This window comes from Engystomops pustulosus, chromosome 2, assembly GCF_040894005.1.
Source record: "Engystomops pustulosus chromosome 2, aEngPut4.maternal, whole genome shotgun sequence".
In the NCBI taxonomy this organism is placed as follows: Eukaryota; Metazoa; Chordata; class Amphibia; order Anura; family Leptodactylidae; genus Engystomops; species Engystomops pustulosus.
Window position 1 is genome coordinate 59225531 of NC_092412.1, and position 26693 is coordinate 59252223.

Below are 26693 nucleotides of genomic sequence, written 5' to 3' on the forward strand. Positions count from 1 at the left end.
TATACAGCTGGGTGCAGGAGGGGTGAGCGCTCCTCCCCATTGAACGCACGTAATGTGGCCCAGTCACCGTGCGGTGAGACCGCTTGTGCTTCTGTACTGTGATTTGGTGTCATAAACCTCTATGGCGGCTGTAGAAATGGCCCTTCATCCATTTGTCTGCTTGGGGCCTAAGGCTGGTTTACATATACATTGTGTTTAGCCTGTATAGAATTGGGGAGTTTTATTATATTTTTTTAATTAAAATTGCTTCAGGTGTGGTTTGAGAAAAATAAAAATCTGTCCTGCATAGTGCTATGCACTGTATTAATAGGTATTTTATTATAGTGCACACAGAGCTTGACCATTTGATGATAAGGGTGTGTATAGCCCATTTTATAAGATATGAAAATATGAATGTTAAGAATGTTTCAGAATACTGTAATTAAAAAGCATTATATTTAAGCATTGGGGTTGCAGTCACATGTGCCACTCTGGTTGCGTTTTTACTGCACTTTTTCATTGTGTTTTAAAACCTGTTTCCAAGCCTCCAGCAAAGCAAATGCATTTGGGTTAAACCACCCGTGCTTTCATAGGATGCGTTTTGCACGATTGGTTTTGGAATGCATTTCAAAAACGCAACTACGGTCTTATAATGCTGACACAATGGTGTGTGAATAAGCCCTAAGGCTAAAGCTACAAGGTCATGTGATCTGTTTACTATGTGCTTCAGTATTGAAGTTACATGACTACGTCACTGTGTAATTTGGCTATGAGCCATGTGCAATTAGGGAATAACACCCTTTAGACACAAAAATCAGGTAACAGGTTATTGGCAGAAACTTTAAAGTGAACATGTTCTTGTGTGATGTTTCAAACTGAACTTCCTCTTCGGCAACACGTTGAAAGGGAACCTGTTGGGGATTTGGGACTCTGAAGCACCCACCTGTCCTTTATGGACCGATGTTTAGTGTCACAAATCATCCTTTCAGCTAGTCCTTACATGCCCACTATCAAATTTAAAAAATGTTATAGCTACCTCCTTCCGGTGCTGCCTATTGTGTTGCACAATGCATACAGTCATGGCCATAAGTTTTGAGAATGACACAAATATTATATATTTTCACATGATCTGTTGCCCTCTGGTTTTTATGTGTGTTTTTCAGATGTTTTTTTATCACATACAGAAATAAAAGTGCAATCATATGACAGTTAGAATGAGTTAATGCAGCAAGTCAATATTTGCAGTGACCCTTCTTCTTCAGGACCTCTGCAATTCTCCCTGGCAGCTCTCAGTCATCTTCTGACCAAATCCTGACTGATAGCCGTCCATTCTTACACATCAATGCTTGCATTTTGTCACAATTTGTTGGTTTTTGTTTGTCCACAGGTTCTCAATGGGAAATTCCAGGCCATGGACCCAAAATATCTGTTTTGTTCCCTGAGCCATTTAGTTATCACCTTTGCATTATGGCAAGGTCCTACCATCATGCTGGAAAAGGCATTGTTGATCACCAAACTACCGTATTTTCCGGACTATAAGGCGCACTTAAAAGCCTTGGATTTCCTTGGAAATCCAAAGTGCGCCTTATAGTCCGGTGCGCCCTATATGAGGGCAGCGGACCCTACTTACATAGGTCCCCGCTACCGGAGACAGCAGATCTCCAGCGGGAACTGCAGACCACGCGGCACGAACAACTTCTGCCGCGTGGTCTGCAGTTCCCGCTGGAGATCTGCTGTCTCCGGTAGCGGGGACCTATGTAAGTAGGGTCTGCTGCCATCCTCCACCTCCCCGCGTCTCTTCTCGGCGTCGCGTCCCGTCGGGTCTCCGCTCCGCCCCCGGACCTCCGCCACGCCCCCGACCCTGCGCCTTATAGTCCGATGCGCCTTATATATGGAATTATTACATATATAAGGCGCATCGGACTGTTGCGCCTTATATTCCGGTGCGCCTAATGGCCCGGAAAATACGGTACTCTTGGACGGTTGGGAGAAGTTGCTCTTGGAGGACATTCTGGTCCCATTCTTTATTCGTAGATGTGTTTTTAGGCAAGACTGTGAGAGAGTCGATTCCCTTGGCTGAGAAGCCGCCCCACACATGAATGGTTGCAGGATGCTTTACAGTTGGCATGAGACAAGACTGGTGGTATCGCTCACCTTGTCTTCTCCCAAGAAGCTGTTTTCCAGATGTCCCAAACAATCGGAAAGGGGATTCATCAGAGAAAATGACTTTACCCCAGTCCTCAGCAGTCCACTCCCTGTACCTTTTGCAGAATATCAGTCTGTCCCTGATGTTTTTTCTGGAGAGAAGTGGCTTCTTTGCTGCCCTCCTTGACACCAGGCCTTGCTCCAAGAGTCTCCGCAGTCTCACAGTGCGTGCAGATGCACTCACACCAGCCTGCTGCCATTCCTGAGCAAGCTCTGCACTGCTGGTAGCCCGATCCCCAAGCTGAAACACTTTTAAGAGACGGTCCTGGCGCTTGCTGGTCCTTCTTGGGCCCTGGAGCCTTTTTGGCAACAATGGAACCTCTCTCCTTGAATTCCTTGATGATGCGATAGATTGGTGACTGAGGTGCAATCTTTCTAGCTGCGATACTCTTCTCTGTTAGGCCAGTTTTGTGCAGTGCAATGATGACTGCATGTGTTTCTTTAGAGATAACCATGGTTAACAGAAGAGAAACAATGATGCCAAGCACCAGCCTCCTTTTAAAGTGTCCAGTGGTGTGATTCTTACTTAATCATGACAGATTGATCTCCGGCCCTGTCCTCATCAACACCCACACCTGTGTTACTGGAGCAATCACTGAAACAATGTAAGCTGCTCCTTTTAAGGCAGGCCTGCAATGAAGTTGAAATGTGTTTTGGGGGGGAAAAGTTCATTTTCTAGGCAAATATTGACTTTGCCATTAATTGCTGTTAAGCTGATCACTCTTTATAACATTGTGGAGTATATGCAAATTGCCATTATAGAACCTGATGCAGTAGACTTTGTAAAAATTAACATTTGTATCATTCTCAAAACTTATGGCCATGACTGTATACCCCGGCTTCATTGCGTGTGCGCTTTGGGTACAGCGATTTTGCAATAAAGCATGGGGTGTAATGCTAAAGCTTCATTCCATTACCGCGCAAGGGGCAACAGAGATGGGTCTGATGTGCGTTATCTGACCCCTTTATATATAAAGGTTTGTGATTTTTATTTTAAGTTTATGGTTGGTTTACAGTAGTGTCCTAAATTGCCTCAACCAGTCCCCTCAAAGGGTTTCTGTAGACATCGATGAGCATAGTACTAACCACATTAACACTGCAAGTCTCCCATCTATGCCTTGTAAAAGCTGATTTCCGAACCATGATCCGCTTCATTATGTGACTAGTCCCTTATTTCTCACAAATGTGTGTTTGGGATGGTTTTTAATCCCTTACACTATACATTGCTGTATTACACTGAAATGTAATAATACGTTCCCTGGATCCTCCATGGCTTAGGGCTAGGAGGATTTCCATTATATGGATAAGAGGCTACACCCAATTCTATGTAACATTTATATCTCACAATCATATTCGGCAGATCATGGGCTCCATATACAATCTGTTCTAATTCTTCATGTTAACCTAACACCTGCATCGTTATATACTGCTGTGCGGCTTCTGGAATGACAGGTCCCTAGAGGTTGGTGACTTTTGGCTCCAGACCTCTAGTTAATGTTACTAATATGTGTGAGGCGGGGAATGGAATCCTAATGCAGTAATTGCTCCCCTGCGTAATACTTATGTAATGCCGCGGCCTCGGTTAGAGCCTTATCTCCACAGTGCGGTATTATGTCTATCCCCGCGCCACATCCACAGCTCCGCGCGTCACGTGACCAGCCGCCGCTTCTCCCCCAACACAAAAGATGAAGACTTCTCCACAGCAACCACACGGCCTGCTGCCCGCGGCCAAACCACGCGAGACTTGCCGGTAGCTCAGCGATATGGCGACGCCCCTGTGAAGAAGAACAGCGCGATCCACCGTGAAAACGCCCGGTGTCTCTCCAGAGGGTCTGAGCGTCTTCTTCCCGCACTGTCCTCTCACTGTATCTGGTCCCAGCAGAGGGACCAGTGTCCTCCGTCCTCCCTCATAACCCTTGAACCCCCCCTCCCACACACTGCAGCATCTCCCGGCATGCCGCGCGCGCCCGGGCCGGACTACATTTCCCAGGGAGCCGCGGGGCGCCGCGTGACGTCACAATGCCTATAAGTGGAGGCATTGTAACGCTCTCAGCCCATTGTTACCGATGTATCGAGCCGGGGCGGACAGGGCAGGACGTGGACGCTTTCCCCGAGTGCTTTGCTGTTGAGGTGAAACCGGGTCGTGGGAAAACCATCCCCATCCTGTCCTCCGCAGCCGCCGGCCCCTGCTCCTGACAGAAATAAATCAATAAACGCCCTTTGCTTTGTGCTGCTGTGCGGGACTGTACCCCCATCCTCAATCCTCAGTAGAAAGGAGATGACATTACAGCGACCTGCGGCATCTCCGGCCACGGCAGATTGCATGTTACCCCTCCTGCCCCTGTAGCCTTATTACCCCCTACACCGACTCCTTCCGCCCCGGCTTCGATTCCACTCCCAATGCTCCACCCGGTACCGATCCGTTCGCATACACCCTCCAGCCATCGCACCGGCTCGTGATTCGTGTGCGGTATAGCCCCCCCTAAAGAGAAACATCCGAGCCCCCCAACATCAACAGGACTCGCCCTTCAGAACAGCAAATAACCGGCAACCAATCACACCACCGAGCAGATCGGGCGATCAGCAGACTAGGAGGAAGCTCGCCTCAAAAAGTAGGTAATCTCCATGGTTTGTGTGTGATCTGCTGCTGGGCTCAGGCTTTAAACCCCACGTCTGGAATGCTGGGCTTGTCCCTGTTCACACTAGTCACTTTGTGTATGAAGATGACAGGTCATTGCTATTTCTGCTGCCTCCACCAGGCATGTAGTAGTAATAATAGATTGTATTTCCTCCTCACATGTTGTGCTGAGGGTAAAGATTAAAGCAGTGGACGCTATAGTGTCATGTGATTATATGTACTGTATCTATATAGTAATATCATTCCCTCAGCTGCTGCAGAACACCATGAGAAGCTGCTCATTGTGATTGACACCTCCCCGGACTGACGGCATTATGTAAAGATTTCTATGTGTTTCCTCTAAAGTATAGGTGCAAGGAGGACCACATGACATTTAAGGGCTAAATGGCTGACAATTTATACAGATAAGCGCCATCATATACAGATAATAGGGAACATATACAGAAAAAAATATTAGAGTAATAACATAGTAACAGAAGTGTAACCCCCCTCAGGAGGACTGGCAGTGACATACAGGATGTGATGGGGGGGTCAGGGTTGACCTAGGAGCTTCCAAGAAAGGTCTGAAACAGTTTCTCGTACACTAGACTGGCCAAATATTTCCATTAAAAATGGTTTTGCTTCAGTCTGTCATCCATTTTTTTTTTTTTCCCCTTCGGATCCTCATAAACTATAGTCTATGATCCTTGTAACCGGTTCTGAGTAGGTCATGATCTACTTTTTAAGGGATTAATCTGTTAGAATAGCGTCCATGGTCCCTGATCCCTTAAAAAAAAAAAAAAAAAAAAATTTAGTGCGAACGATTCCAAAAAAATCGGAGGTCACATGGATGATTTTCGCTGTTATGTGCTTCTGCCCTTTCTGCTTTTCAGGGTCTGACGTCACTTTTTATGTGTCTTGTCACAGAATCGCTGGCATCATTTTTAAATGGTTTCATTGATTGGCGTGATTTTGTCAGTTCCATTGAACAGAGAAAATTGACGTGTCTTTGAACTAAGGCCCAGTTCACACGTATTTGCCCTGGGAGATTAAATACAGAAGCTGATTGGAAGGTTTTCAGTTCCCCATAGACTTTCATGGACTCTTGCGTTATCATCCGGTAATAGTGGGCAAAATATACACGCTACTGTACAACTTTCTCCACTATTTATTACAGAATGTGTAACTGAACCATACAAACGCAAGTGTGAACTTGGCCTAAGCCTGTAGTTACATGCACACACTGCTGGATTCTTTTTTTTTTTTTTTTTTTTTTTTTTGAGGGTGGGGCTTGTTTTTACCAACAGAGATGCCCTTTAAATTGAACCTGTCTGATACCCTGGCATGGAGGAAAATCCTCCATGTGTTCATTATATTAATGAACACAAGTTGTATTTCTTACGCAGACACATAATAATAAATGTATCAATTTGGAAGCCTCGGTTACGAACTTACTGTACAGATCTCTGCATTGCAAGGTTGCGTTCACACATGACATTAACGCATGCGTTTTCAAACGCATCACAACAGCTGAGAAGAGATTTGCGTAATGACGTTGCTGTCAACATTGAATTAAATGTGTTAACACCATGTTAACGTGTTTGTTAACGTATGTTGACGGCAATGTAATGAGGCAAATCTCTTCTCTGCTGTTCTGATACGTTTGAAAACTTGGCCTGGTGACTGGCTGCATCAGTATCTGATTATGATAGACGAGTTTTGTTTTTCAATTTCCTATTTGTGTTTATCATTAATCGCTACTACCATATCTGTAGTGTTTTTGATTTATTTTGAACAGTCCCCCTCCCCCTCTGGCTTTGGGAGCAGCAATTGTTACTAGTTTCTCCTTGACCAGTGGTCCTTGTAAGATGTGGCCTCAAATCATACTCTGCTGGAATGTGAGATATTCCTGGGACGCCTGCCAAAGCTTAAATGTATAGGATGTGCGAGGACGTCTCGCTGCCACCATGTGATGTGCGTCTCTCCTCCCACAATGTATGGATTGTGCTGGCTCTGTTGTATCTGCTATATCATTTACTATATTTGCTAACAGCGTGGTTTTCTGCATTGTCCTTCCAGCAGCTATAGTCTGGTAATGGTAACAGAGGAACACATTGTAGGGTAGAGCTGAATATTTCATCTCCCACCAATATTTTGTGTATGTAAAATATAAAAGGAATATGTGGACATGTCACTATACAGCAGAGGAGAATCTGTATAGATTGTACGCAGGATCCTATTTGCTGGCAGCATGTTATAGAGCAGGAGGAGCTGAACAGATTGTACATGGTGCCCTATCTGCAGGCAGTGTGTTATAGAGCAGGTGGAGCTGAGTGTACATGGTGGATTAGCAGGCTACACAGCAGGAGGAACTGATAAGATTGTATACAGTATAGGTGCTGAGTGAATTGATATTCCAAAAGGTGGGGAGACTAACATCTGTAAATCATGCAAAATATTGGGAGGAAATTTTATCCTTTAAACATCATTTACACGATTTCTTCAGCCACAGTATCAGTATTTTTATTTATTATTTTATTATGTTCCCATAACCTTTCCAGGTATAAGGTGGCTTTACATTGGACTATGAATGGAATGTGACTTTGGTGCCATTGTGAAATTTTTGCCTAACTTTAGAGGCACTTGCGTCTTTACTGCATCACAACACCATGTACCTTTTTATTGACGTCATTTGGATCTGTGGCAGGGAAAACCACATGTAAAATGAGCTTTCACGTTCCCCATTGAAGCCGTTCTGAGAGGGAGAAAACATAGGCGCCTTTGTATGCAGACGTTTTTACCACTTTCCATGTGGTGCCAGTCTCCATCACTGTCTATATAGCTGAACGAGGCCTAAGGTTATGTGTTTTTTTTTTTGTTTTTTTCCAAAGGACTGAAACATTCCATGTTTTTCTGCAGAATCCGCAGCTGAAAAAATGCAGCATAAGCTGAAAATCCATAATAAAGCGATATTTGAATATTGTGCAATGACTTTGTTAGGAATTCTTGTTATGTCATCCAACATGCTGCAAATGTTCTGCATAAAAATCTGCAGTTTTAGTTCAACAAATTTGGAACAAATCTGATCCAACGTTTCTTGGCAACTTGATGTCACTGGTTTCCACTATGGCACACAACAGGCTTACTGCCACTATCTGTTCTAGAACAGGTCACAGCAGTTAATGGCAGGTGTCTGCCGTATAATACAGTAGACACCATGACGCTCCATACACCCTTCATGGAACCACGACACAGTTATGTTACATGCAATAGTGAAAAATCAATGTAACTACACATAAGAGTACTTAAAGGGGCTGTCCTTTAATAGAACATTTGCGTGGTCCCCCTGCCCTACCCTCCAACATGGAGTAAAATAGGTAAAATTTTCTAAGCCCGGCTTAGTGGTTAGCATTACAGGCTTGCAGCGCTGCGGTTATGGGTTCATGTCCCAGGGTCAACATCTGCAGAGAGTTTGTATGTTCTCTCCGTGTTTGCGTGGGTTTCCTCAGGGTCCTCCAGTTTCCTCCCACACTCAAAAACATTGTTTGGTTGATTAGATTGTGAGCCTCATTGGGGACAGGGACCAATTTGGCAAGCGCTGCGTAATCTATGTGCGCTATATAAAGGAATTAACCCCTTTAAGGGGTCTTAACACTGAATATAAGACGTTTGTGCACCTTCTGTAATCCTGAGGATAGGTATAGTTTTAATGCGGCGAGTCGGACATTAATATACATTACACTTATATTGTCTACATGTAGTAAAACAATGTATTTCCCATTGTCTTTCTAGAGACTTTATTCAATGACTTCATAGGGATTGAGAAATGGTCCCGGTGTCATCACATGGGCAGAACTGAGCCAGTCAGTGATGTCTTGTCCTCTTAGCATGGTTGTCACATTACACACCAGTCATCATCACATTGTTAGGAAACGTGTATGTGTCGTGGTAGAGCGTCACAGGGAGTTTCAGGGTTGTGGCTGCGCTTTGCCCTTGACACCCATTGTAAATGATTCTCAATGCAAATTACCGTAACTACATTCATAAAGTGTTTTCTTTTCCCTTTTTCCTGTGTTTTACGTTTTTTTGCAGGACTGAGTTGGCACAGCTCCGGGTCCTATTAGCAAGAAGGGTTAGTATATAAGAGAGGATATCAAGTGAAGATGTGTATGTATGTATGTATGTATGTATAAATGTGTGATGTGCTGTGTCCTGCTGATTGTATACATTGTTCATTGTGTAATTTTCATGTATACAGCGCTGCAAGGTGTTTTTTTTTGTTTGGCTGAATGCCATTACATTACATGGAGATTGATCATTGATTTCTGGAGTTGTGTTATGCGGCCTGTAACTCCTGATATCTGCAATGTTTGGCTGTGGTGTTGAAAATCTGCTTGTGACTTACCATGGAACCACAAATTTGTTTGCACTGCTGCGAGGTGGCTGGGCACAATATATTGTAATATTCACTAAACCTTTTTTAAATTTTTTTTAAATTATAGGCTCAATATTTAGTTTGACTGTCAGAAGCCTATTGGCTTGGGGTGGAAGTAGCCAATGGTGGTCGGTGTGAGAATCTTATATCATGGCCTAAGCACAGTGCCGGCTTCATAGTGTCCTTGGCACTGTGTCCAGCATACTGACCATCCCCATCTTCTGCTTTTGGCCTTGATAGATGAATGATTGGGGTGTGATACCCAGCACTCCTGACAATCAGCTGCTATACACTACTTTCGGAGCCGGAGGAAGTAAAATCTGTGCTGCAGCTCAGCCGATACACTAAAGACAGAGCTCTCTGCTTCCAGCTTTGAGTAGTATAGCCGCACCAGTGGACTGTGAGTGCATTGCCCCAGGTATATGGTGAGAGTAGCGGCCCATGCTAACCATCATTTTCTGAGAAGTGGCAGCAAAAAATGCACATGGCACATTATAACATAAAGTATATCAGCACATGTCATGGAATGGCTCCGGGAATCCTGTATCCATTCACAAGCATCAGAAATGACGTAAAAACTGTTTCTTATGCGGATGTTGGCCCGATTCTGCCAGGGCCGGTGCACAGCTTTTACATTGCAAAGGTTGATTTAAAAAAATCCGCAGCAAAAAGGCTTTTCCATGTTGTCTTCAATCCCATACTTGTACTGTAATACACTGCGGATTAGCGTTGCAGATACCTCTAGAAAGTCATTTTATACATAGGAATTTGAGAACAAATAATAAAAAGGGGATTTCGCTATTCTAGTTCCTCCATGTCTTTCCATTGCCGTGTTTATATATTTTTTCCTTTGTGGCTGTGCTTTTTTATAAGGTCACACATTGCGGTCATGTTTTTGCTTCTGACCTACAAGCTGCTGTCAACATTGCTGGCGAGGGGCTTGGAAAGCTGGAGAAAGGAGAAGTTGTGTGTCATGGAGGCCGTGAAGGGGATAAAAAGACAGGATGTTATTGAGTCAGGAGTGAAACTGGATCCTTGGCTGTGGAATAGTGGAGCGTATTTCTACAGCAGGTTATAGCATCTATGTCCTTGGTTAACCCTTACTCCAAATTGCCTGAACAGTGGAGTAATGTAACCCCTTATAAGCCGCACTGACATATATTACAGATGTAGCAGTGTTTCTAGTGGAGCCTTCATTATATTAGACTATAGTATAATATTATATTGTAGTACATGAGGCTTTAGTATGTTATTAATTTTTGAAGAGTGAAAAATGAACGAAAAAAACTGTCCTTAAGGGGTTAAGCAGAAACAGATGAATGAGTAGCCGCTGTATAAAGCAGATTTGTTTTATTACATTATTAGTGACCTGAGCAGACTCGGTGATGTCTCCTCCTTGGCTCTGTGCACTGATCAGCAGCCCTGCAGAGTCATCCCCTTGGCAGATAATTTCCTGGTCACAATGAGTATCCGGATCAAACATTTGGATGTGCTTTGCTTAGAATAGATGAGAAAATGGCTAATTAAATGGGATTTGGCATTGAGGAAGCTGTTGATGTGTTTACAAGCCATGCAAATTAGCTCCAAGAGTGGATGTTCTGGAATGTTCCGTCAAGTAATGGATCAGCGCTGGATGAAATGAAACTTTGAAAAGTGGTGACAATTCCTGACCATTTTTGTACATCTGGAGCTGATACTGATGTGAAAATATCAAAGGAAAAATCGCACAAATCCACACGATAATTTCAATGAGTACTAATAAAAAATATATTTATTAATTATTTATATCTTTTTTTTTATTAGTACTCACATTGAAATTATAGTGTGGATTGGTGCTTGGTGCAATTTTTACTTTGATATTTTTACATTATTACATTATTATTTTTCACAGCTAGCACATCCACTGCTCTATCATTACAGCATCGGCATTGGGAAAGTACAGAGACTCGTTTTAACTGATGTGAAAATGGTGATCGGGATAAAGTGCTTCCAACTCAACAAAATGCAGTCCGTCCATGTCAAAAGGGATTTTTAAAGCTTATATTTATAAGGTTCTAATGTTTTTTTTTCCGTAGTATATGCCCACATACCCCGTTACCAGCTTTTCCCTGACCCCACCACATTCTACATCCTGATATCTATCTGGGTATATAGATACCCCTTTCCCTATTACCGTAATTAAAAATTAATATCACAATTTTTTATTTTTTTTTTATTCTTCAAGGTAGGGTTTAGAATCTCTGGGACCTCCTTAGCCAAGATTTGCTTTTGCCTACACTGTCCATGCCAAAATATGGCCATACAGAGTACCCTTAGTACCCGCATTTACCACCCCTTGTGGCTCCAGTTAGCATAAGGCTCCCCATCTCACATGCCAGCCACTCCTGCTGTTAGCCAGAGGATGACTCCCCATTCCCTTGCCAATATGTGCAGGAAAACGTGGTCCCGGATAAATCTGTCGTATAAGAAACCTTCCACACTAAAGCAGTATGGTGGTGGTAGATAAGTCATGCCTCAAAACTGTCCTGAGAACGGGCTGTAAAGTGGGCTTGCAGAAATTCACTTTTTTGGGGGCATTTCCTAGGTTTAACAAGGAGAACCTGTTCACTGAGAGCAGTGTTATACATTGTGGGTTATTTTTTATTTTTTTTTTTTAACTCTACATTAAATAAAGTTTTTACATCAGAATTGTTTTCTTGTGACGCCGCATTACTTAGCTCCATTAACATGCTCTAGATGTTCTTCAGTTTATTATGCAACAAGACTAGATGACCTTTTGGATGCAGTCTGAATGATTGGTTTAGGTAAGGGGGCTACGATCTGGATATGTGAAAAGTGGTTGGTTGTTCATAGAAAGCGGCTTGATATGTGACCAGCACTATGATAGCAGCTAAAACATGCGTGTTATTGATGTCTGAATGAATGAGTACTGCTGGTGCTTGCTGGGACTACAAGGCACATGACTACGGCTGTGTACAATGTATGGTAATCCAGGGACACTTAGTCATTGATCCAGGTTATCTGACACGGGTAATCTTATAATTGTTATCCATGGTTTCCTTCCTTCTAAAATCCACTTTTAAAAGTAGGCTAATGAGCAGGAAGGGCTCTAGATGGTGTTACCTGAGCACCTCCATACTGTATTTTGATGGGCAGCTATACTGTCTCCTCCTCCCTCAGCACTTCACCCTCTCCCTCTGCCTGATGTAATCTCTCTGCAGCAGAGGAAGTTTTATCACATGTTGGCAATAAGGGATCATGCACAATGAAGCTGCAGCTCAGCGGGGCTCTGATAACACCCACAGAGCCCTTCTGGCTCATTAGCATAATTTTAAAGTTAATTGTAGAAGGAAGCCATGCGGAAATATAAGATTACCACAGTCCCTGTGCCTGGACCTATATGGAAGTGTTGGTTTCTCATACTAGATTCTGATGGTAGATTTCCTTTAATGCATCTCTCTCATGGACATGAGCTTTTCTCATATTGTTACATGTTTATTACACTCAAAACTACCGTATCATACTTTGTTCCAGTAAAGTCCTTGAACAGTTACAGCAAGCTGGTTGGCTTCATGTCAGTAACTCATTTCTGGGGGGGTGTAATGTGAAATGTAGTGGTATTTTGGGGGATCTACATCCCTGTCCATGCCATGTCTACATTCTGTGTCTCCTCTCAATCAGCACTTTGCACCTTTGAGTTGGGCTTCGGTTCTCTTGGGTCATTTGTTACCAGCGTCACCTGCTGTCAGCTTGTACAGCTGTGATTCCTGGTGACTGTCGGCGCAATGTCTCATAGGAGCGATCCAAGTTCACGTTTTTTCCACGCCGTAACACTGGAGATTGACAGTAGAACGAGGATTGTGCCTTCATGCCAGACTCTTCTTCTGCATGTTCCGCAGGCAAGTCTGGCTATACCAAGGCTTAGTCATTTGCCCTTTAAATGACACCTGTTATCAGGTTTGTGTCACTATTTCTGTCACCACTACCTGTTGGAGCAGCTCACAAGGATCCCATCCCAGCCTTTATCTAGTTATTTCATACATTAATCATTAGAAAATCATCTTTTCTTTATTATGTAAATGAGGCTGGTCACATGGTCAGAGGCAGTGATGTCACCCCTGTTACCCCTCCCTTCTCCTCCCCCTGCTCATTTCTGTGTGTAATGTATAGTAAAGCATGGCTAGTGTGTGTGCTGCATCTGCTGACATGCTGCATCCTCCCAGGCACAGACATCAGCTACACAAGTACCTGACATGTTCTGCTATAACATGGCTGCATCCTGGAGCTGTTGTATCTCTCCTATACACGCACAGGCTGCAGGAGGCGTGGGCACCAGCGAGCACATAGAGCAGCCATTACATGGAGCAGCTGTCAGTCATGCACTGGGGGTGTGGCTGTGCCTCCCACTCATGAATAAGCTGGACAGCTTGAATATGCTAATGCTTCATTGGACATTTCACAGGTCATTTGCATACAGCTTTAGGACCTCATAGCTTAGGTTTACAGGCATGTAGAGGGACAATGAAGGGATAGAGGCAATGCTTTCTAATGGCAGTTTATCAAAATATATTTAGTTTAGGGGGTTATTTTGCATGACGGGTTCTCTTCAAGTCTTTATGTTCAATATTTAGGATGCATTCACACAGCAGTATGCCCGCCTGGCAGGTGACTTCTCCCCCTCCATAAAATTCAGTAATTTCCAAGGCTGGTAGATTGTATCACCCTCTTCCTCTGCAACCCTCACCTCGACCTGATGTAATATCATGCAAACAGTGGGAGGGGTAAGTGCAGCTAGGGGGGGGGGGGGCTCTGATAACACCGCCAGAGCACTTCTGTCAAATTAGCATAATTTTAAAAGTTGATGTTGATGGGAAAGGATTCCATGGATAACAAATATATGATTACTGCAGTCACACTGCCTTCATATTAGTGTAACTGGTTTATCGTTCTTCATTTTGATAAGTAGATTTTTTGTATTTAGACAGCTGCTTTTTTTTATATAATATGTAAAATATATATATTTGAAATTTTTATTTCTCACCTGAATATTAAAAAGCCAATACATATTCTTCCCATTAGCATGTGCAATGTAGATGCACAGTCACGAATCCTCTGACAGCTTTTCTGTGCCAGGTTCTTGTAAAAATGTTCTGAGGCAGATGCAGTCACTGGTTTCATGTTGCCTAGCAACCAGGGTTTTTTTGTTTTTAAAAAATAAAATCGTGAGTGACGGAATACATAATCTATAAAGAAAAGCTGTATATTATAGATTGGTGAGGTTTCCTAAAATACGTCCACATTTATACATTTATTAACGAATAAATGAAGATCTGTATACAATGTAACAATGGCTGTATGTGCTGCATCTTATATCGGGTGACCACCTCCAGGGTATCAGGGTAATACAGGCCCGGCCGTTCTACTGGATACAGTCACTCACAGTTCTGTCATTTGGTAATTTTCTCCATCTGATTGTCCCTGAGTGAGGGGGTCTCCAATATTGGTATATATCTGCTCTGGGCCCCCCAGTATTAGTATATGTCTGTTCTGTGTGGGGGGGGGGGGGGGGGGAGTTGTCCAATATTGGTATACTTCTGATTTGGGGGGAGGGTGTTTCCAGTATTGGTATTTGTCTGTTTGGGTGATATTTATTACTGGACTATTGCAGTGACTTCTAATGTGTGTCTCTAGGCCTATATAGTTCTATAACAAAACCAAATCGGCCCCTACACTCCTTCACAGATCATATATGCCTCTCCAACTATATACTCTGAAAACCAAAAAAGAACCAGAGCGGCAAAAAACAATTATTTGCATAAAATAATACTCTTTATTGAAAGCAAATACACAAATTCAGCATGTATATCCCTCAAATGGGAAAGTATAAGTACAGTATATGGGGGACACAAGTAGCCCCAGGTGGAAGATAGGGCAGCACAGAAGACCAGTGGCCACCCCAAGAGAGAAAGGGATAAAGTGGCAATAGTGCAGTGAAGAGTAAACTATATACACACTGGAGGTACCATCCAGTATTCAGAAATTCATGTTGCTATTGGACACTTACCGGCAAACATGATGAACTGACACTGGGCAGATCAGGGGAAGGCCAAAGGGTACAGGTATAGATCTAGAAGTGTTTTGGGCTGAGCTGTAGAAGCAAACACAACTGCTATACTAAATGTACATCATGCTGTGTGTGGGGAGGATTTAAGAGATGACAATATCCTCTAATATTGGGAATACGTTATCAATATAAAACCACTGAATAACACTTTTATTTGCCCAGTAGATGTGACTCTACAGGGAAATTGATCATAGATTGTCCGATTTATCCTACAGACTACAGATGATTGCTGCGGTCCCCATAATGGGATCAGCTTAGGGATTCTACTAACAAGCAAAGATCACCTAAAGTGGAGAATGCCTTCAAAGAATTAGTCGCCCTTTTAGCAGCGTCTTTATTAGTTTTACAATTTTTCTTGATTTAAATAAAAATGTTTCTTTTCATTCAAGTTCTAGTTACCTATAAACGTGCGTTACCAAATGGCAATATTACAATACAACTGGGGATCATCAGAGATGGAGATGAGCAGCCATGGCTAGTGGTTAGGTTAGTTAGGCAAGATGTCCAGTTCACGTGGGCCGCACCCAGACTCGAAGTAGTCTGTAGTATAAGGGCTTTTTTTGTCCCTGTAAAAGTTTGTTGAGTCATAACAAGACTTAAAATAGAAAGGAAATGCAAATCAGTAAATAAATGGCACAGAACATGTCTGTGTATACAAATGTCAGCATCTGCATGCTGCCTGGTGGAGCTCTCGGCATTCATTTTAGCTGTTTGGTAGATTTATTTCATCCTTATGGGTAACGGAAATTGTTTTATGATTCATGTTCATGCCAGAAAATGTGCAAACTTAACACGAGAGGTGGTTATTGAGCTCCCAAGAGTTTGGCCCTCCAGCCCCAGGGTTAGGGGGTCTCCGTATGAGAGCCGACCCTTAGTGTTCTCAATAGACGGAGCAGCAGCATCGTGTAATACGTGTAGCTGGGAAAGCACAATGTCCCTTGGGTGCCATGCGCTGATATATTTAGCTCCTGGTGTATGGGAAGCCTCCCCAGATCATACATATTCAGAGCTTGGATGTCAACCAGGTAGTACTGTTATTGTGTTCTTCTTCAATAATATTGGGGGCTTAGACTGAAATGTATCATAAAATATGTATGGAAAAGTGATTGCAGATCACAGCTATCAGGGTGTGGGGAATACGGAGCTTTTGTTAATGGGTCCAAATAAAACCCATACTGAGACTGAGGAAGGAGCCATAGTGTGGCTATGAGAAGCTCTGAGAAGAGGCCAGGAACTATATGTATCATAGCAATGAATATAATATATTACTATTGTTATTACTAAAGTAAGCAGCTCCTAGTGCTTAAACAAACGCCGCAGTGTTAGGATATCGTTACCAGAATCCTCCAGTAACGCAGTAACACTGCGGTGGGGTACAATGTAAACGCTGTACCACTCCCAACGTTGTCCTACGTATTCATGAGGGGGCGGTCCAAGGTGCTGCCTCTTCCCCGGACCGCCCCTCTTGCTCTTCTTAGATGAGAAGTTTTCACGTCCATATGTCTGAATACTCACTGTACATCCATTATTTTCTAGGGGGCTATTTAGGCATCCGTTCCCCCCCCCCCCCCCCTCCCCCACTATATCGGTGAGAAAAGAATATGCAGACAGCACTATTCCCACACATGCAGTGCAGCTTTCCAAAAAATGACAGATCAATACATCTGCAAAAGAGAACCTGCTCGGATGATGCTGGAGATGTAGCCTTAACCCCTAGGCGCACCACGACGTTATACTACGTCCCCGGGGCTAGATGCTTAGCGCACCGGGACGTAGTATAACGTCTAGCTTCTGGGACCGGCTAACGAACGGAGCCGGTACCAGAAGCAGCGGCTGTCAGCTGTCTATCACAGCTGACACCGCGCTGTAACACCCGCGATCGGAGCCGGCTCCGATCGCGGGTGTTAACCCCTTACACGCCGCGGTCAAGCATGACCGCGGCGTGTTAGGGTGTTCCTGCTGTGGATCGGATCCCCCGTGCCGCTTACCGGGGGATCCGATCCTCTTCCGGGCAGCTCCGAGGACTGGCATGTGCCCCGGAGCTGCCCGGTCTCCATGGCAGCCAGACCCCTTCCGGGTCTGGCTGTAAACTGTCTGAGCATGCGCAAGCTTGCTCAGACAGTTTACACTGCTCTACAATAAAATAGTATTGTAGAGCAGTGTATTGAACTTAAACCAGTGATCAGAGCATCACTGGTTTAAGTTCAAGTATGTATAAGTAAAAAAAAATGCAAAAACAGTTAACACTACACATTATAATAAATAAAAAATAAATACATAAAATATAAGCCCCTAAAATGTCACTTTCCCATAAAAAAACTTAATAAAGTATAAAAAACATAAAAACACAAAAAAAACCTGCATATTTGGTATTGCCGCGTCCGTAACAATCTGCATAATAAAACAGAATTGTTACTGGACCCGCACGGTAAACGCCGGAGGAAAAAAACGCAAAAAACGTTCCGAAAAAAGATAATTTTTAATTAATACCCTATAAAAAATGCTCTAAAAAGTGATTTTAAAAATTTTATGCACTCTAAAATAAGCCCACTAAAAAGAACAACTGTTCTCGCAAAAAATAAGCCCCTAACCAGATTTGTCAGCCAAAAAATAAAAAAGTTATGCATATGAAAAGATGGTGATGCTAAAATGAATAAGATTTTCTCCAAATTTGTTTTTATTCAGTACAATTGAATAAAATACACAAAACCCCCACATATTTGGTATCCCTGCGTCCGTAACAATCTGTATAATAAAACAGAATTGTTATTAGATCCGCAAAGTGAACCCCGTAAAAAACAACCTAAAAAAACTCTCTCTGAAAAAGATGATTTTTTATTAATGCCCTTTAAAAATGCTCTAAAAAAAGTGATTTTAAAAAGTTACGCAATCTAAAATAAGACCACTAAAAAGAGCTATCATTCTTGCAAAAAATAAGCCCTTAAACAGATTTGTGAGGTGAAAAATAAAAAAGTTATACATATGAAAGACGGTGATGCTAAAATTAACAACAATTTTGCCAAATTACTTTTTATTCAGTAAAAATGGTAAAAAATTAAAAATATATATAAATGAAGTATTTTCATAATCGTGGCGACCCATAGAATAAAAATAATATACTATTTTTATGGTATGGTTAACGGCCAAATAAAAAACACATAAAAATTTTCCTAAAAATTGATGATTTTCATTTCCTCCACCAACAAAGAGTTAATTAAATCTCACCAATTAAATGTAGATGCCCCAAAATTACATACCAGAAAAGTGCATCTCATGTGGCAAAAGAAATAAGCCCCTATAGGTCCTCATTAAAAAAAAGAAAAAAATTATAGCCTGTACAATGTGACATAGCAAATCTGATTTGGATGGCGCCTCCTTCCCTTCTATGCCCGGCCGTGCGCCCATACAGAAGTTACCACCACATATAGAGTATCCGTGTACTCGGGAGAAATTGGGTATCAAACTTTGTGGAGCCTTTTTTAATTTAATCCATTTTAAATGTTTAATTTTCCACCCAAAATGAGTGTATTGTGAAAAAATATTACAATTTGCAGACTGCACCTCCATTTTGTTTTAACCCCTATAAAACACATAAAGGGTTAACAAACTTCTTAAAAGTAGTTTTTCATACGTTGAGGGGTGTAGTTTCCACAATGGGGTAATTTACGAGTCTTGCTATTATTTAGGCCTCTCAGTGTCAATTAGAAGTTGATCAGGTCCATCTAAGTACGGGTTTTGGCGATTTTACAAAAAATGTGAAAAATGGCACCCAAATTCTGAGCCTCATAACATTCTAGTAAAATATGTGGAATCTTAAAAAACCATGCCAACATAAAGCAGACATTTGGGAAATGTAAGTTATGAATTTATTTGGGTGCTATGACTTTCTGAATCAAAAGTAGAGAATTTAGAACGTTGAAAATAAAGAATTTTTCAAAATTTTTGCCAAATTTTGTTTTTTTTCATAACTAAACGCAAAAGATTTCATCCAAATTTTTAAACTAATTTGAAGTACAATGTGTCACGAGAAAACAATCTCAAAATCCCCTGGATATCTCACAGCGTTCCCACGCTATAACCACTTATAGTGACACAGGCCAGATTTGAAAAATGGGGCCGCGTCCTTTAGGCCAAAAGATGCTGTGTCCCGTAGGGGTTAATAACGTAAAAAAACGGATGCGGTTACAACACTGACATAAACCGTCGTGAAAATTGTGGATTTTTCTGGGGATGTGAAAGTCTGAAGGCCCCAGAAGTTTGGGATTACATTAGTATATGAGGTGGGGGAGATTCTATATGGCCGGGTATTGTTCATGCCTGTATAATGATGATATATAATTCATAGTAACCTATAAGTATGTGCCATGTGGGTCACTATTCCAGTTACTGCAGTAACATATTGTGGATCTCACATTATTTCTAGATAAAATCTATCTACCGTTAATGCATAATACACTATCAGCGCTGTGGTTGTCAGGCCGGCTCCGCACATCCATCCTGGATCCGTGAATCCTGCCTTAACAAACGGAAGATTGTTACCCAGGCAACCAAGCTAAATGACTAGATGGGGAGGTGTGTAACGGACAAGCAGCTGCGACGCAGGGAAGAGAATAACACGGGCAATGAACCGAGCACAGGGAGAGGGCCATAACCATTCCCGCATTTGGGAAATTGGATGGAGAGCGCTGTATGCTGCACATAAGAGACTGAAGCCTTATGTATGAATGCTGTCCACAATAATTTTTGTTAGGCAATGTTCACACTAGTGTTTATACAGGGGGCTACATCCCTTTTTGTGTCCATCTGGCTTTGTCTTTGACAGGTAGTATAATGTAGTATATGGCATTGTGGTGGGAAAAGAGCATATGGTTGGTCCTTGTGACATTATGTGAAAATATCCGCAAAATTTATGAATGAAAATAGGGAACTGAAGAAATCAATTAGATCAAATCAATAGTATTATCACGGGAAATCCGAAGCTCTGAGACTTTTGGATGTACATTTTTATTTTTTACCCAGTTGATCCTGGTTACCCTCTATTCATGTGGGATCCAGGCCTAATAACACGAAGCTCATATACTCAGGCATTTTCATTCTAAAATGCCATAAATTATTCAGATTATTTTCCCAGTTCCCATAGATCCAGAGGGCTTGTTCCAGGATGTGCAGCTGGAAATGTTCAGGTTTTTTTATTTTTTTTTCCATGTCCACTTTTTTTTTTTTTTTTCACTTGGATATTTTTTTTTTTCTCACTTCATGCTTTTCAAAAGTCAGGAGTGAAAATTACTGGGCCACCAACTCCACCAATTGTGCCATGTTTAAAAGGGAACCTGTTATGTTTTACCCCACTAAACTACTTGCCTACACAACTACAGGTCGTATATGAAATGTCCTTTCAAGAATAACTTTTGTGAAAACTCGCGCATTTAACAATAAAAATATAAAAATACCCCCCCCCCCTCAAAGACAAGCAAATATGACTCTCTTCACCAATAAGATGAGTCACGTTTAGAGGCTTCCAGAGGAGCCCTATCTTACACTCTATAGTACACAGGCTTTGTGTGTTACAGAACCGGAGATAGTTAAAAACATATTTGGGAATGCACGCCGTAGACAAAGATCCAATTTTTTTCAACTGCCTGTATGTCCAGTTTTGTAGCTCAGTGAACCTTAAAGGGAACCTGATAGCAGAAATTGGCCTAATAAACCGCTGAACAGCTTCCAGACCATGCTTAATGACGGAGATCCGGTTAGTAATGTCTCTGGATGCAGGACCATCAATTACAGTGATGGGGGCTTTCTGCGGAAGAGAGTATGATAACAACTCTCTCCGCCTCCTTGACTTTATACCACCAATTAACATTTTCACTTCAAAGTCAAGGAGGCGGTGAGAGTTGTTATCATACTCTCTTCCTCAGAAATCCCCCTTCACTGTAATTGATGGTCCTAGATCCAGAGACATCACTAACCAGATCTCCTGAAGTCTGATGCATGACCTCAGTAATAGAGGAAGAGGAGTTCAGAGCTCCCCACCTTGACTTCAGCGTTTAACTCCTCCTCCTGGACTAATTTACATTTCAATTCAAAGTTGATTTTCTGGATGATGCCACCATACAGGATCATGAAAGAAACAAAAACTAGGTGTTTGACAATATTCTGGTAATGGTTTACTGGGATAATTGCTGTGCACAGGTTCCCTTTAAGCTTGATGGATGTGAAAGATGACATAAAAAGCATATTTCTACACCAGCACTGCCCTTCCTGTGAGCTGCAAGATGCTGCACTTCATAAATAACCCCCAATGTTAATTTAATAAAGTTGCACAGAATTTAGTCATTACTTTTTTTTTTTTTAATCAAATACATTTTTGAGAAATTTCCCGTTTTTAACATTACAAACATACAGAACAAACTCCCTCCCTCCCCATCCACTTGACTGTACAATAGTCAGTTGTCGCACCACCATCAAATATTGGAAGTATATCAGGTGTTTACAGCATATTACTTTGAGAACTAGGACCCCGGGAATGCTAGGTTTTATTTGGACCTAGGTTAAAAGGGTGTCCAGGACCATGGCAAACTTGGGTGGAGTTGTGTTGAAGCCCCAGCTTAATAAAGGAAATCTATAGTCAAAATCTGTAATGGTTAACCAGGGGCTCTTACTCATAGATCCAGGCACAGTGACTGTGGTAATCATCTTATATGTGTTATCCATGGTCTCATTCCTTCTAAAAATCCTTTTATAATTATTCTAATGAGCCTGAAGGGCTATATTAAATGGCTTATTTAATATTGATAATAAAACATTTAGAAACTGATGCATTAACTTTGTTAGGGGTGTTTCATAGCACTGCTGCTACTTTCAGATCCTCTTTGCTTGAGAATTTTTGTTGCCAGGATTCGGCTTTCTGGCCAGAAACACCAGGACTTTAATCCTAATAGACTATTTCCAGCCTTTTCTATTGCTCAGGACTGAATGTTATAGCGCAGATATCATGTTGGGAACGGGCCTCATCCCCTGGATGTTATCATAGGCCGTTTCCTACAAGAAGCAGGAAATATTGTGCCTACAGTTTCCTGACATTATGGGCACTGCTGTTACTATCTGGAGCCCACGATAAGAATACCTTGTGTTTAGCTGCCAGGAGCCTCAGCTTTGATGTAAATAATTTGTAAATGAATTTAGAAGTCAGTAAATAGAAATGCAGAGTATACTTGGTGTATGATAGTCCATAACTTTTCAGCAAACTTTGACTAGTAATGTGCATCTTATAAGAAGTCCTTTGCACACACCGAGAGAAGCAGAAATGTATACAAAAGACTGCTGCAGCTAATAGTAGGTTTTGTATCTGACCACAAGTGCTTAGTTGACATTGGCACTGGCCATTACTTTTGTATGATATTCTCTGCAGTGCTGCTTTCTCCTGAGTATGTGATAGGGAGCAGAACTGCCTTATTTCACCACATGCTGACTATAGCAGATATGATGAAGGCTTATCACTAGCTCCAGGACAATTTAGAACTAAACTTAGCCAAAAATAGAAGTCCTATGTAGTTGTGGGTGTGTTTCAGTGTTACACATTTCTATCTTCTGTTTCCACCAGGCAACCCTGAAACAAATGGATGCTGTGACGAGCAGAAGCCTGAAAAGAAAGTTTGAAGAAGTAGACGCTGGCTCGCCAATTTCTACATCAAAAGACTCAGACGATGAGATATCCAACAGTGACAGCGCAGACAGCTGTGACAGCATCAATGCTCCCACCACCACCGGACTTATCCGTAAGAGCTATTCTGTGCTGGGACGGATTTGGGTCTGTCCTTAGTTCCTATCAGTGTGATGCCCTGGGACACCATGTTAAATATTAAAGGTTTTGTGTGTTTTCCCTGCCAGTACCTGTTTGTGTTCCTCAGATGTTCTTTCTACTGCAACAAGAAGTTGCTGCCATACCATGCTATAGTTGGGTGCTACTGAGAGCGAAGTGGTATTCCCAATTCTACATGTACTGTGACGGATAAAGAATATCTATTTCTACAAATGTATGTAAAAAAAAAAACCTGTTCCAAACTGAGGGTCATCTTCACTTTCTTCTCTTATGATATCCAGAACAAGAGATGAACAACCCTATTTGTTGGTTTGAGATTTAGCACCAAATCTTTTCAGCCTTGCTTCAAACAAATCTTTTACAAAGTTGTCTAGCTACTGCTGTCATCAATCCCAGAGCTCAGGCAAGGGGATGGAACATGGACACAAAAAAACTCTAAAAAGTTTGTCACGATAGATGTGTTCTTATGAAAAAGGAGGATGTTATATGCCAATTAATAGGACAGTCGGAGCAACATTGTATTTGAAACCGAACAGATCTCTTGAAAAATTTGTCAATGCTTGGGCGCAGCAAATCTTGTATGATTTTGCTCATCTCTACCTGCAGGCATCCTAGTGTCTGTGCAGTAGCTCCCAGCCTCTCCTCCTCGGCCCTATATATTTATAGTATAGCTCCCAGGCATGTCCTATAGTGCTGCAGACTAGGACAAAGCTGTTCTTATCCCCAGGGCTGCTATAGCAAAGCTGTGAGTTCCATATTTTAGTGAGTGGGGATAATGCCAGCCACCTACTGCTACTGGAAATATGAAGCCACTAAACACACAAAATAGATACAGATATATTGGATTGGTTGAATATCAGTCTTCTTAAATGCTGGACCCATGAGAACTGGCAAAAGAATATAACTAAGAATATAATTTATACTTGTGAGACTGAGGTTGATGGAATATTCCTAAATTATGCTATAGGTGTCAAATAAGTGTGGGTCCAACAGCCGAGGGTCCAGAAAGTCTCTAAATCTCGGGTGATTCCTGGACCATGTTCTGAACAGGTTTCATGGGACATCCATAGTCGTGTGTCTATGGCCTAAGGGCCAAGTGGCTAATGCTAGTTAATGGCGTTGTCCAGGATTACAACCTATCTTCCCATCCCCAAAATGTCACCATATCTGTTACCCATCAAACACATTCTGTGGACAGGTGTTTTCCAAACCCTGGACAAGCCCTTCACTGGTGTACACATGACGGGATATATTGACATTGAGCAGTCTTTGTCTTAATTTTAATAACTTCTCTAAATGTGAAATGTCTTTATTTTAGCAACGTCCATCCTGAAGCGACAGAAACTTATGAGACAGAAGAATGTCCGTTTCGACCAGGTCACTGTCTATTACTTTTCACGTCGCCAAGGTTTCACCAGCGTGCCAAGCCAGGGGGGCAGCTCGTTGGGAATGGCCCAGCACCACAACTCTGTGCAAAAGTACACGCTATGCGAGTTTGCCCAAGAGCAAGAGGTGACCCATCGGGAAATTCTGCGTGAGCACCTAAAGGAGGAGAAACTTCACACAAAAAAGATGAAGGTTAGAAACTTTGTTCTACCTGCATATGTACATATGATATAACTTTCAATAAGAACCTTCTTCTACTTTACAAGTAGTTCAACTGTGACTGAAGTGACCCCCTGCATCTCTCTTCACCATGTTGTGTGCATCTATTCCAAAACATTAAGGGGTCTATGGTACGCAGATGTCCAGGTTTTCTTGTCAACTTGTGCGTTCCAATGATGGACAATATTTAGGGTGTAGGACAGAGTACCTCTAGTTTTCTGTTGAAGGACAATGGTGTGTGAACATTTTATATTGGTAAAAGTCATGCTTGATTTTGATGGTAGATTTCCTTTAACATATATTAAAGGGAACCTACCACCACAAATCTACCTATAAAGGTAGATTGGGTGGTAGGTGGATCAATGGGACATGAGGATAGCTCTTTTAAGGGCTAATCCTCACGTCCCCACACTTTTTTGTTAACTTTTATTAGACATATATTCAAATTTACTTATGCGGCTACCGGGGCGTGGAACCTCGTGTAACCTCAGATGCGGCTACTCCACGCCCCGGTAGCCTCTTTTCCCCTCCTACTCACCCATCTTCGGCGCGCAGCTCCGCGTAGCTGCGCGCCCTCGTCCGGCGATCCTGCCGTCTGCGCAGAAGAGCAGGCCCGCGCCTGTTTCGGAGCAGTGACCGCGCAGACGGCAGGATCGCCGGACGAGGGCGCGCAGCTCCGCGTAGCTGCGCGCCAAAGATGGGTGAGTAGGAGGGGGAAACAGGCTACCGGGGCGTGGAGTAGCCGCCTCGTGTAACCTCAGATGCGGCTACTCCACGCCCCAGTAGCCGCATAAGTAAATTTTAATATATGTCTAATAAAAGTTAACAAAAAAGTGTGGGGACGTGAGGATTAGCCCTTAAAAGGGCTATCCTCACGTCCCATTGATCCACCTACCACCCAATCTACCTTTTATAGGTAGATTTGTGGTGGTAGGTTCCCTTTAACCAATAGATCCAGGCACCATGACTGTTAATCTTCTTCCATTTGTAATCCATGGCCTCCTTCCTTCCCTTCTCAAATCAAATTATGCTAATGAGCTGAAAGGGGGTCCTTGGTTTGTTACTTGAGCCCCTCTGGTACAAGTGCCCCTGCAAGTCTTTGAAGCTGCACCACAGTGGGGCTCATTAACATGTTTATAAAAGCTGATTTTGGAAGGAAGTAGACCATGGGTAACAAATATCAGTTTTGGTGTTTGTAATTTGATCGCCCCTGGATAAAATTGTAAAGTAAGGGGATTAAAAATTATCTTGATTGTGTAAACATCACTAGGGGATTAAAATTTGAAATGCCTTTAATTGATGGACTTGTACCTGTGCACATGGTTGAACGTATGCTTCTCCCACTGCCTGCACTAGGTGAGCATTACACTTGCATCATGCAGCTCCATGTCCTTTGTTCCCTGAGGTGTGAATGATGAAACCTCCCTATGAAGGATATTATCTGTCACTAGCAGAGTGATCCTTGTTATAATAATTGCTTTTCGACTAAAGACTATATGTTAGATCTGTAGCATCCATTGGTGACATGCTTGATTTAGTAGGGACTTCATGAATTCTCTAATAGTTTTAACGTTTATGTCTTGACTAATATCAGACATGTAAAAGTTACACTTTTTAATGCAGCAACACAAGGTTTTTTAGCAGAATCTTCCCTTTTTGCTTTGGCCAGGTTGTATTCATATATTTGGTTGATGCCAAATCAATAATTTTTCTCTAAAATCGTGTGCGGCATATGTGGTCACCAACTTCTTACAAGCAGTAGATTTTTAGAAGTCTCCCCGTATATTTAGAGTCAGGGGTTCTGGAAAGTTGTAAGTGTAGCTGTTGTGTAGTGTGCACTGCAGATCGAAGGAATATTTCATCCGTAGAAATATAGCAAGTCTTAGTAGTCTAATATTATGGCCAT

General features: G+C 42.2%; 1 protein-coding gene across 2 annotated transcripts in view; it reads left to right on the forward strand.

The window, feature by feature from the left end:
- The first annotated feature begins 3937 nt into the window (after nucleotides 1-3937).
- Nucleotides 3938-26693, forward strand: part of CSRNP2 (cysteine and serine rich nuclear protein 2) — a 32003-nt gene continuing 9247 nt past the window's right edge. The window contains exons 1-4 of one of the 2 annotated variants that reach the window (XM_072134799.1): nucleotides 3938-4796; nucleotides 8894-8933; nucleotides 22964-23138; nucleotides 24501-24760. In XM_072134799.1, coding sequence (XP_071990900.1) covers nucleotides 22979-23138; nucleotides 24501-24760 — 420 coding nt within the window. In that variant the 5' untranslated portion in view covers nucleotides 3938-4796; nucleotides 8894-8933; nucleotides 22964-22978. The remainder of the gene's footprint in view (nucleotides 4797-8893; nucleotides 8934-22963; nucleotides 23139-24500; nucleotides 24761-26693) is intronic. The other variant, XM_072134798.1, reaches the window with a different exon arrangement.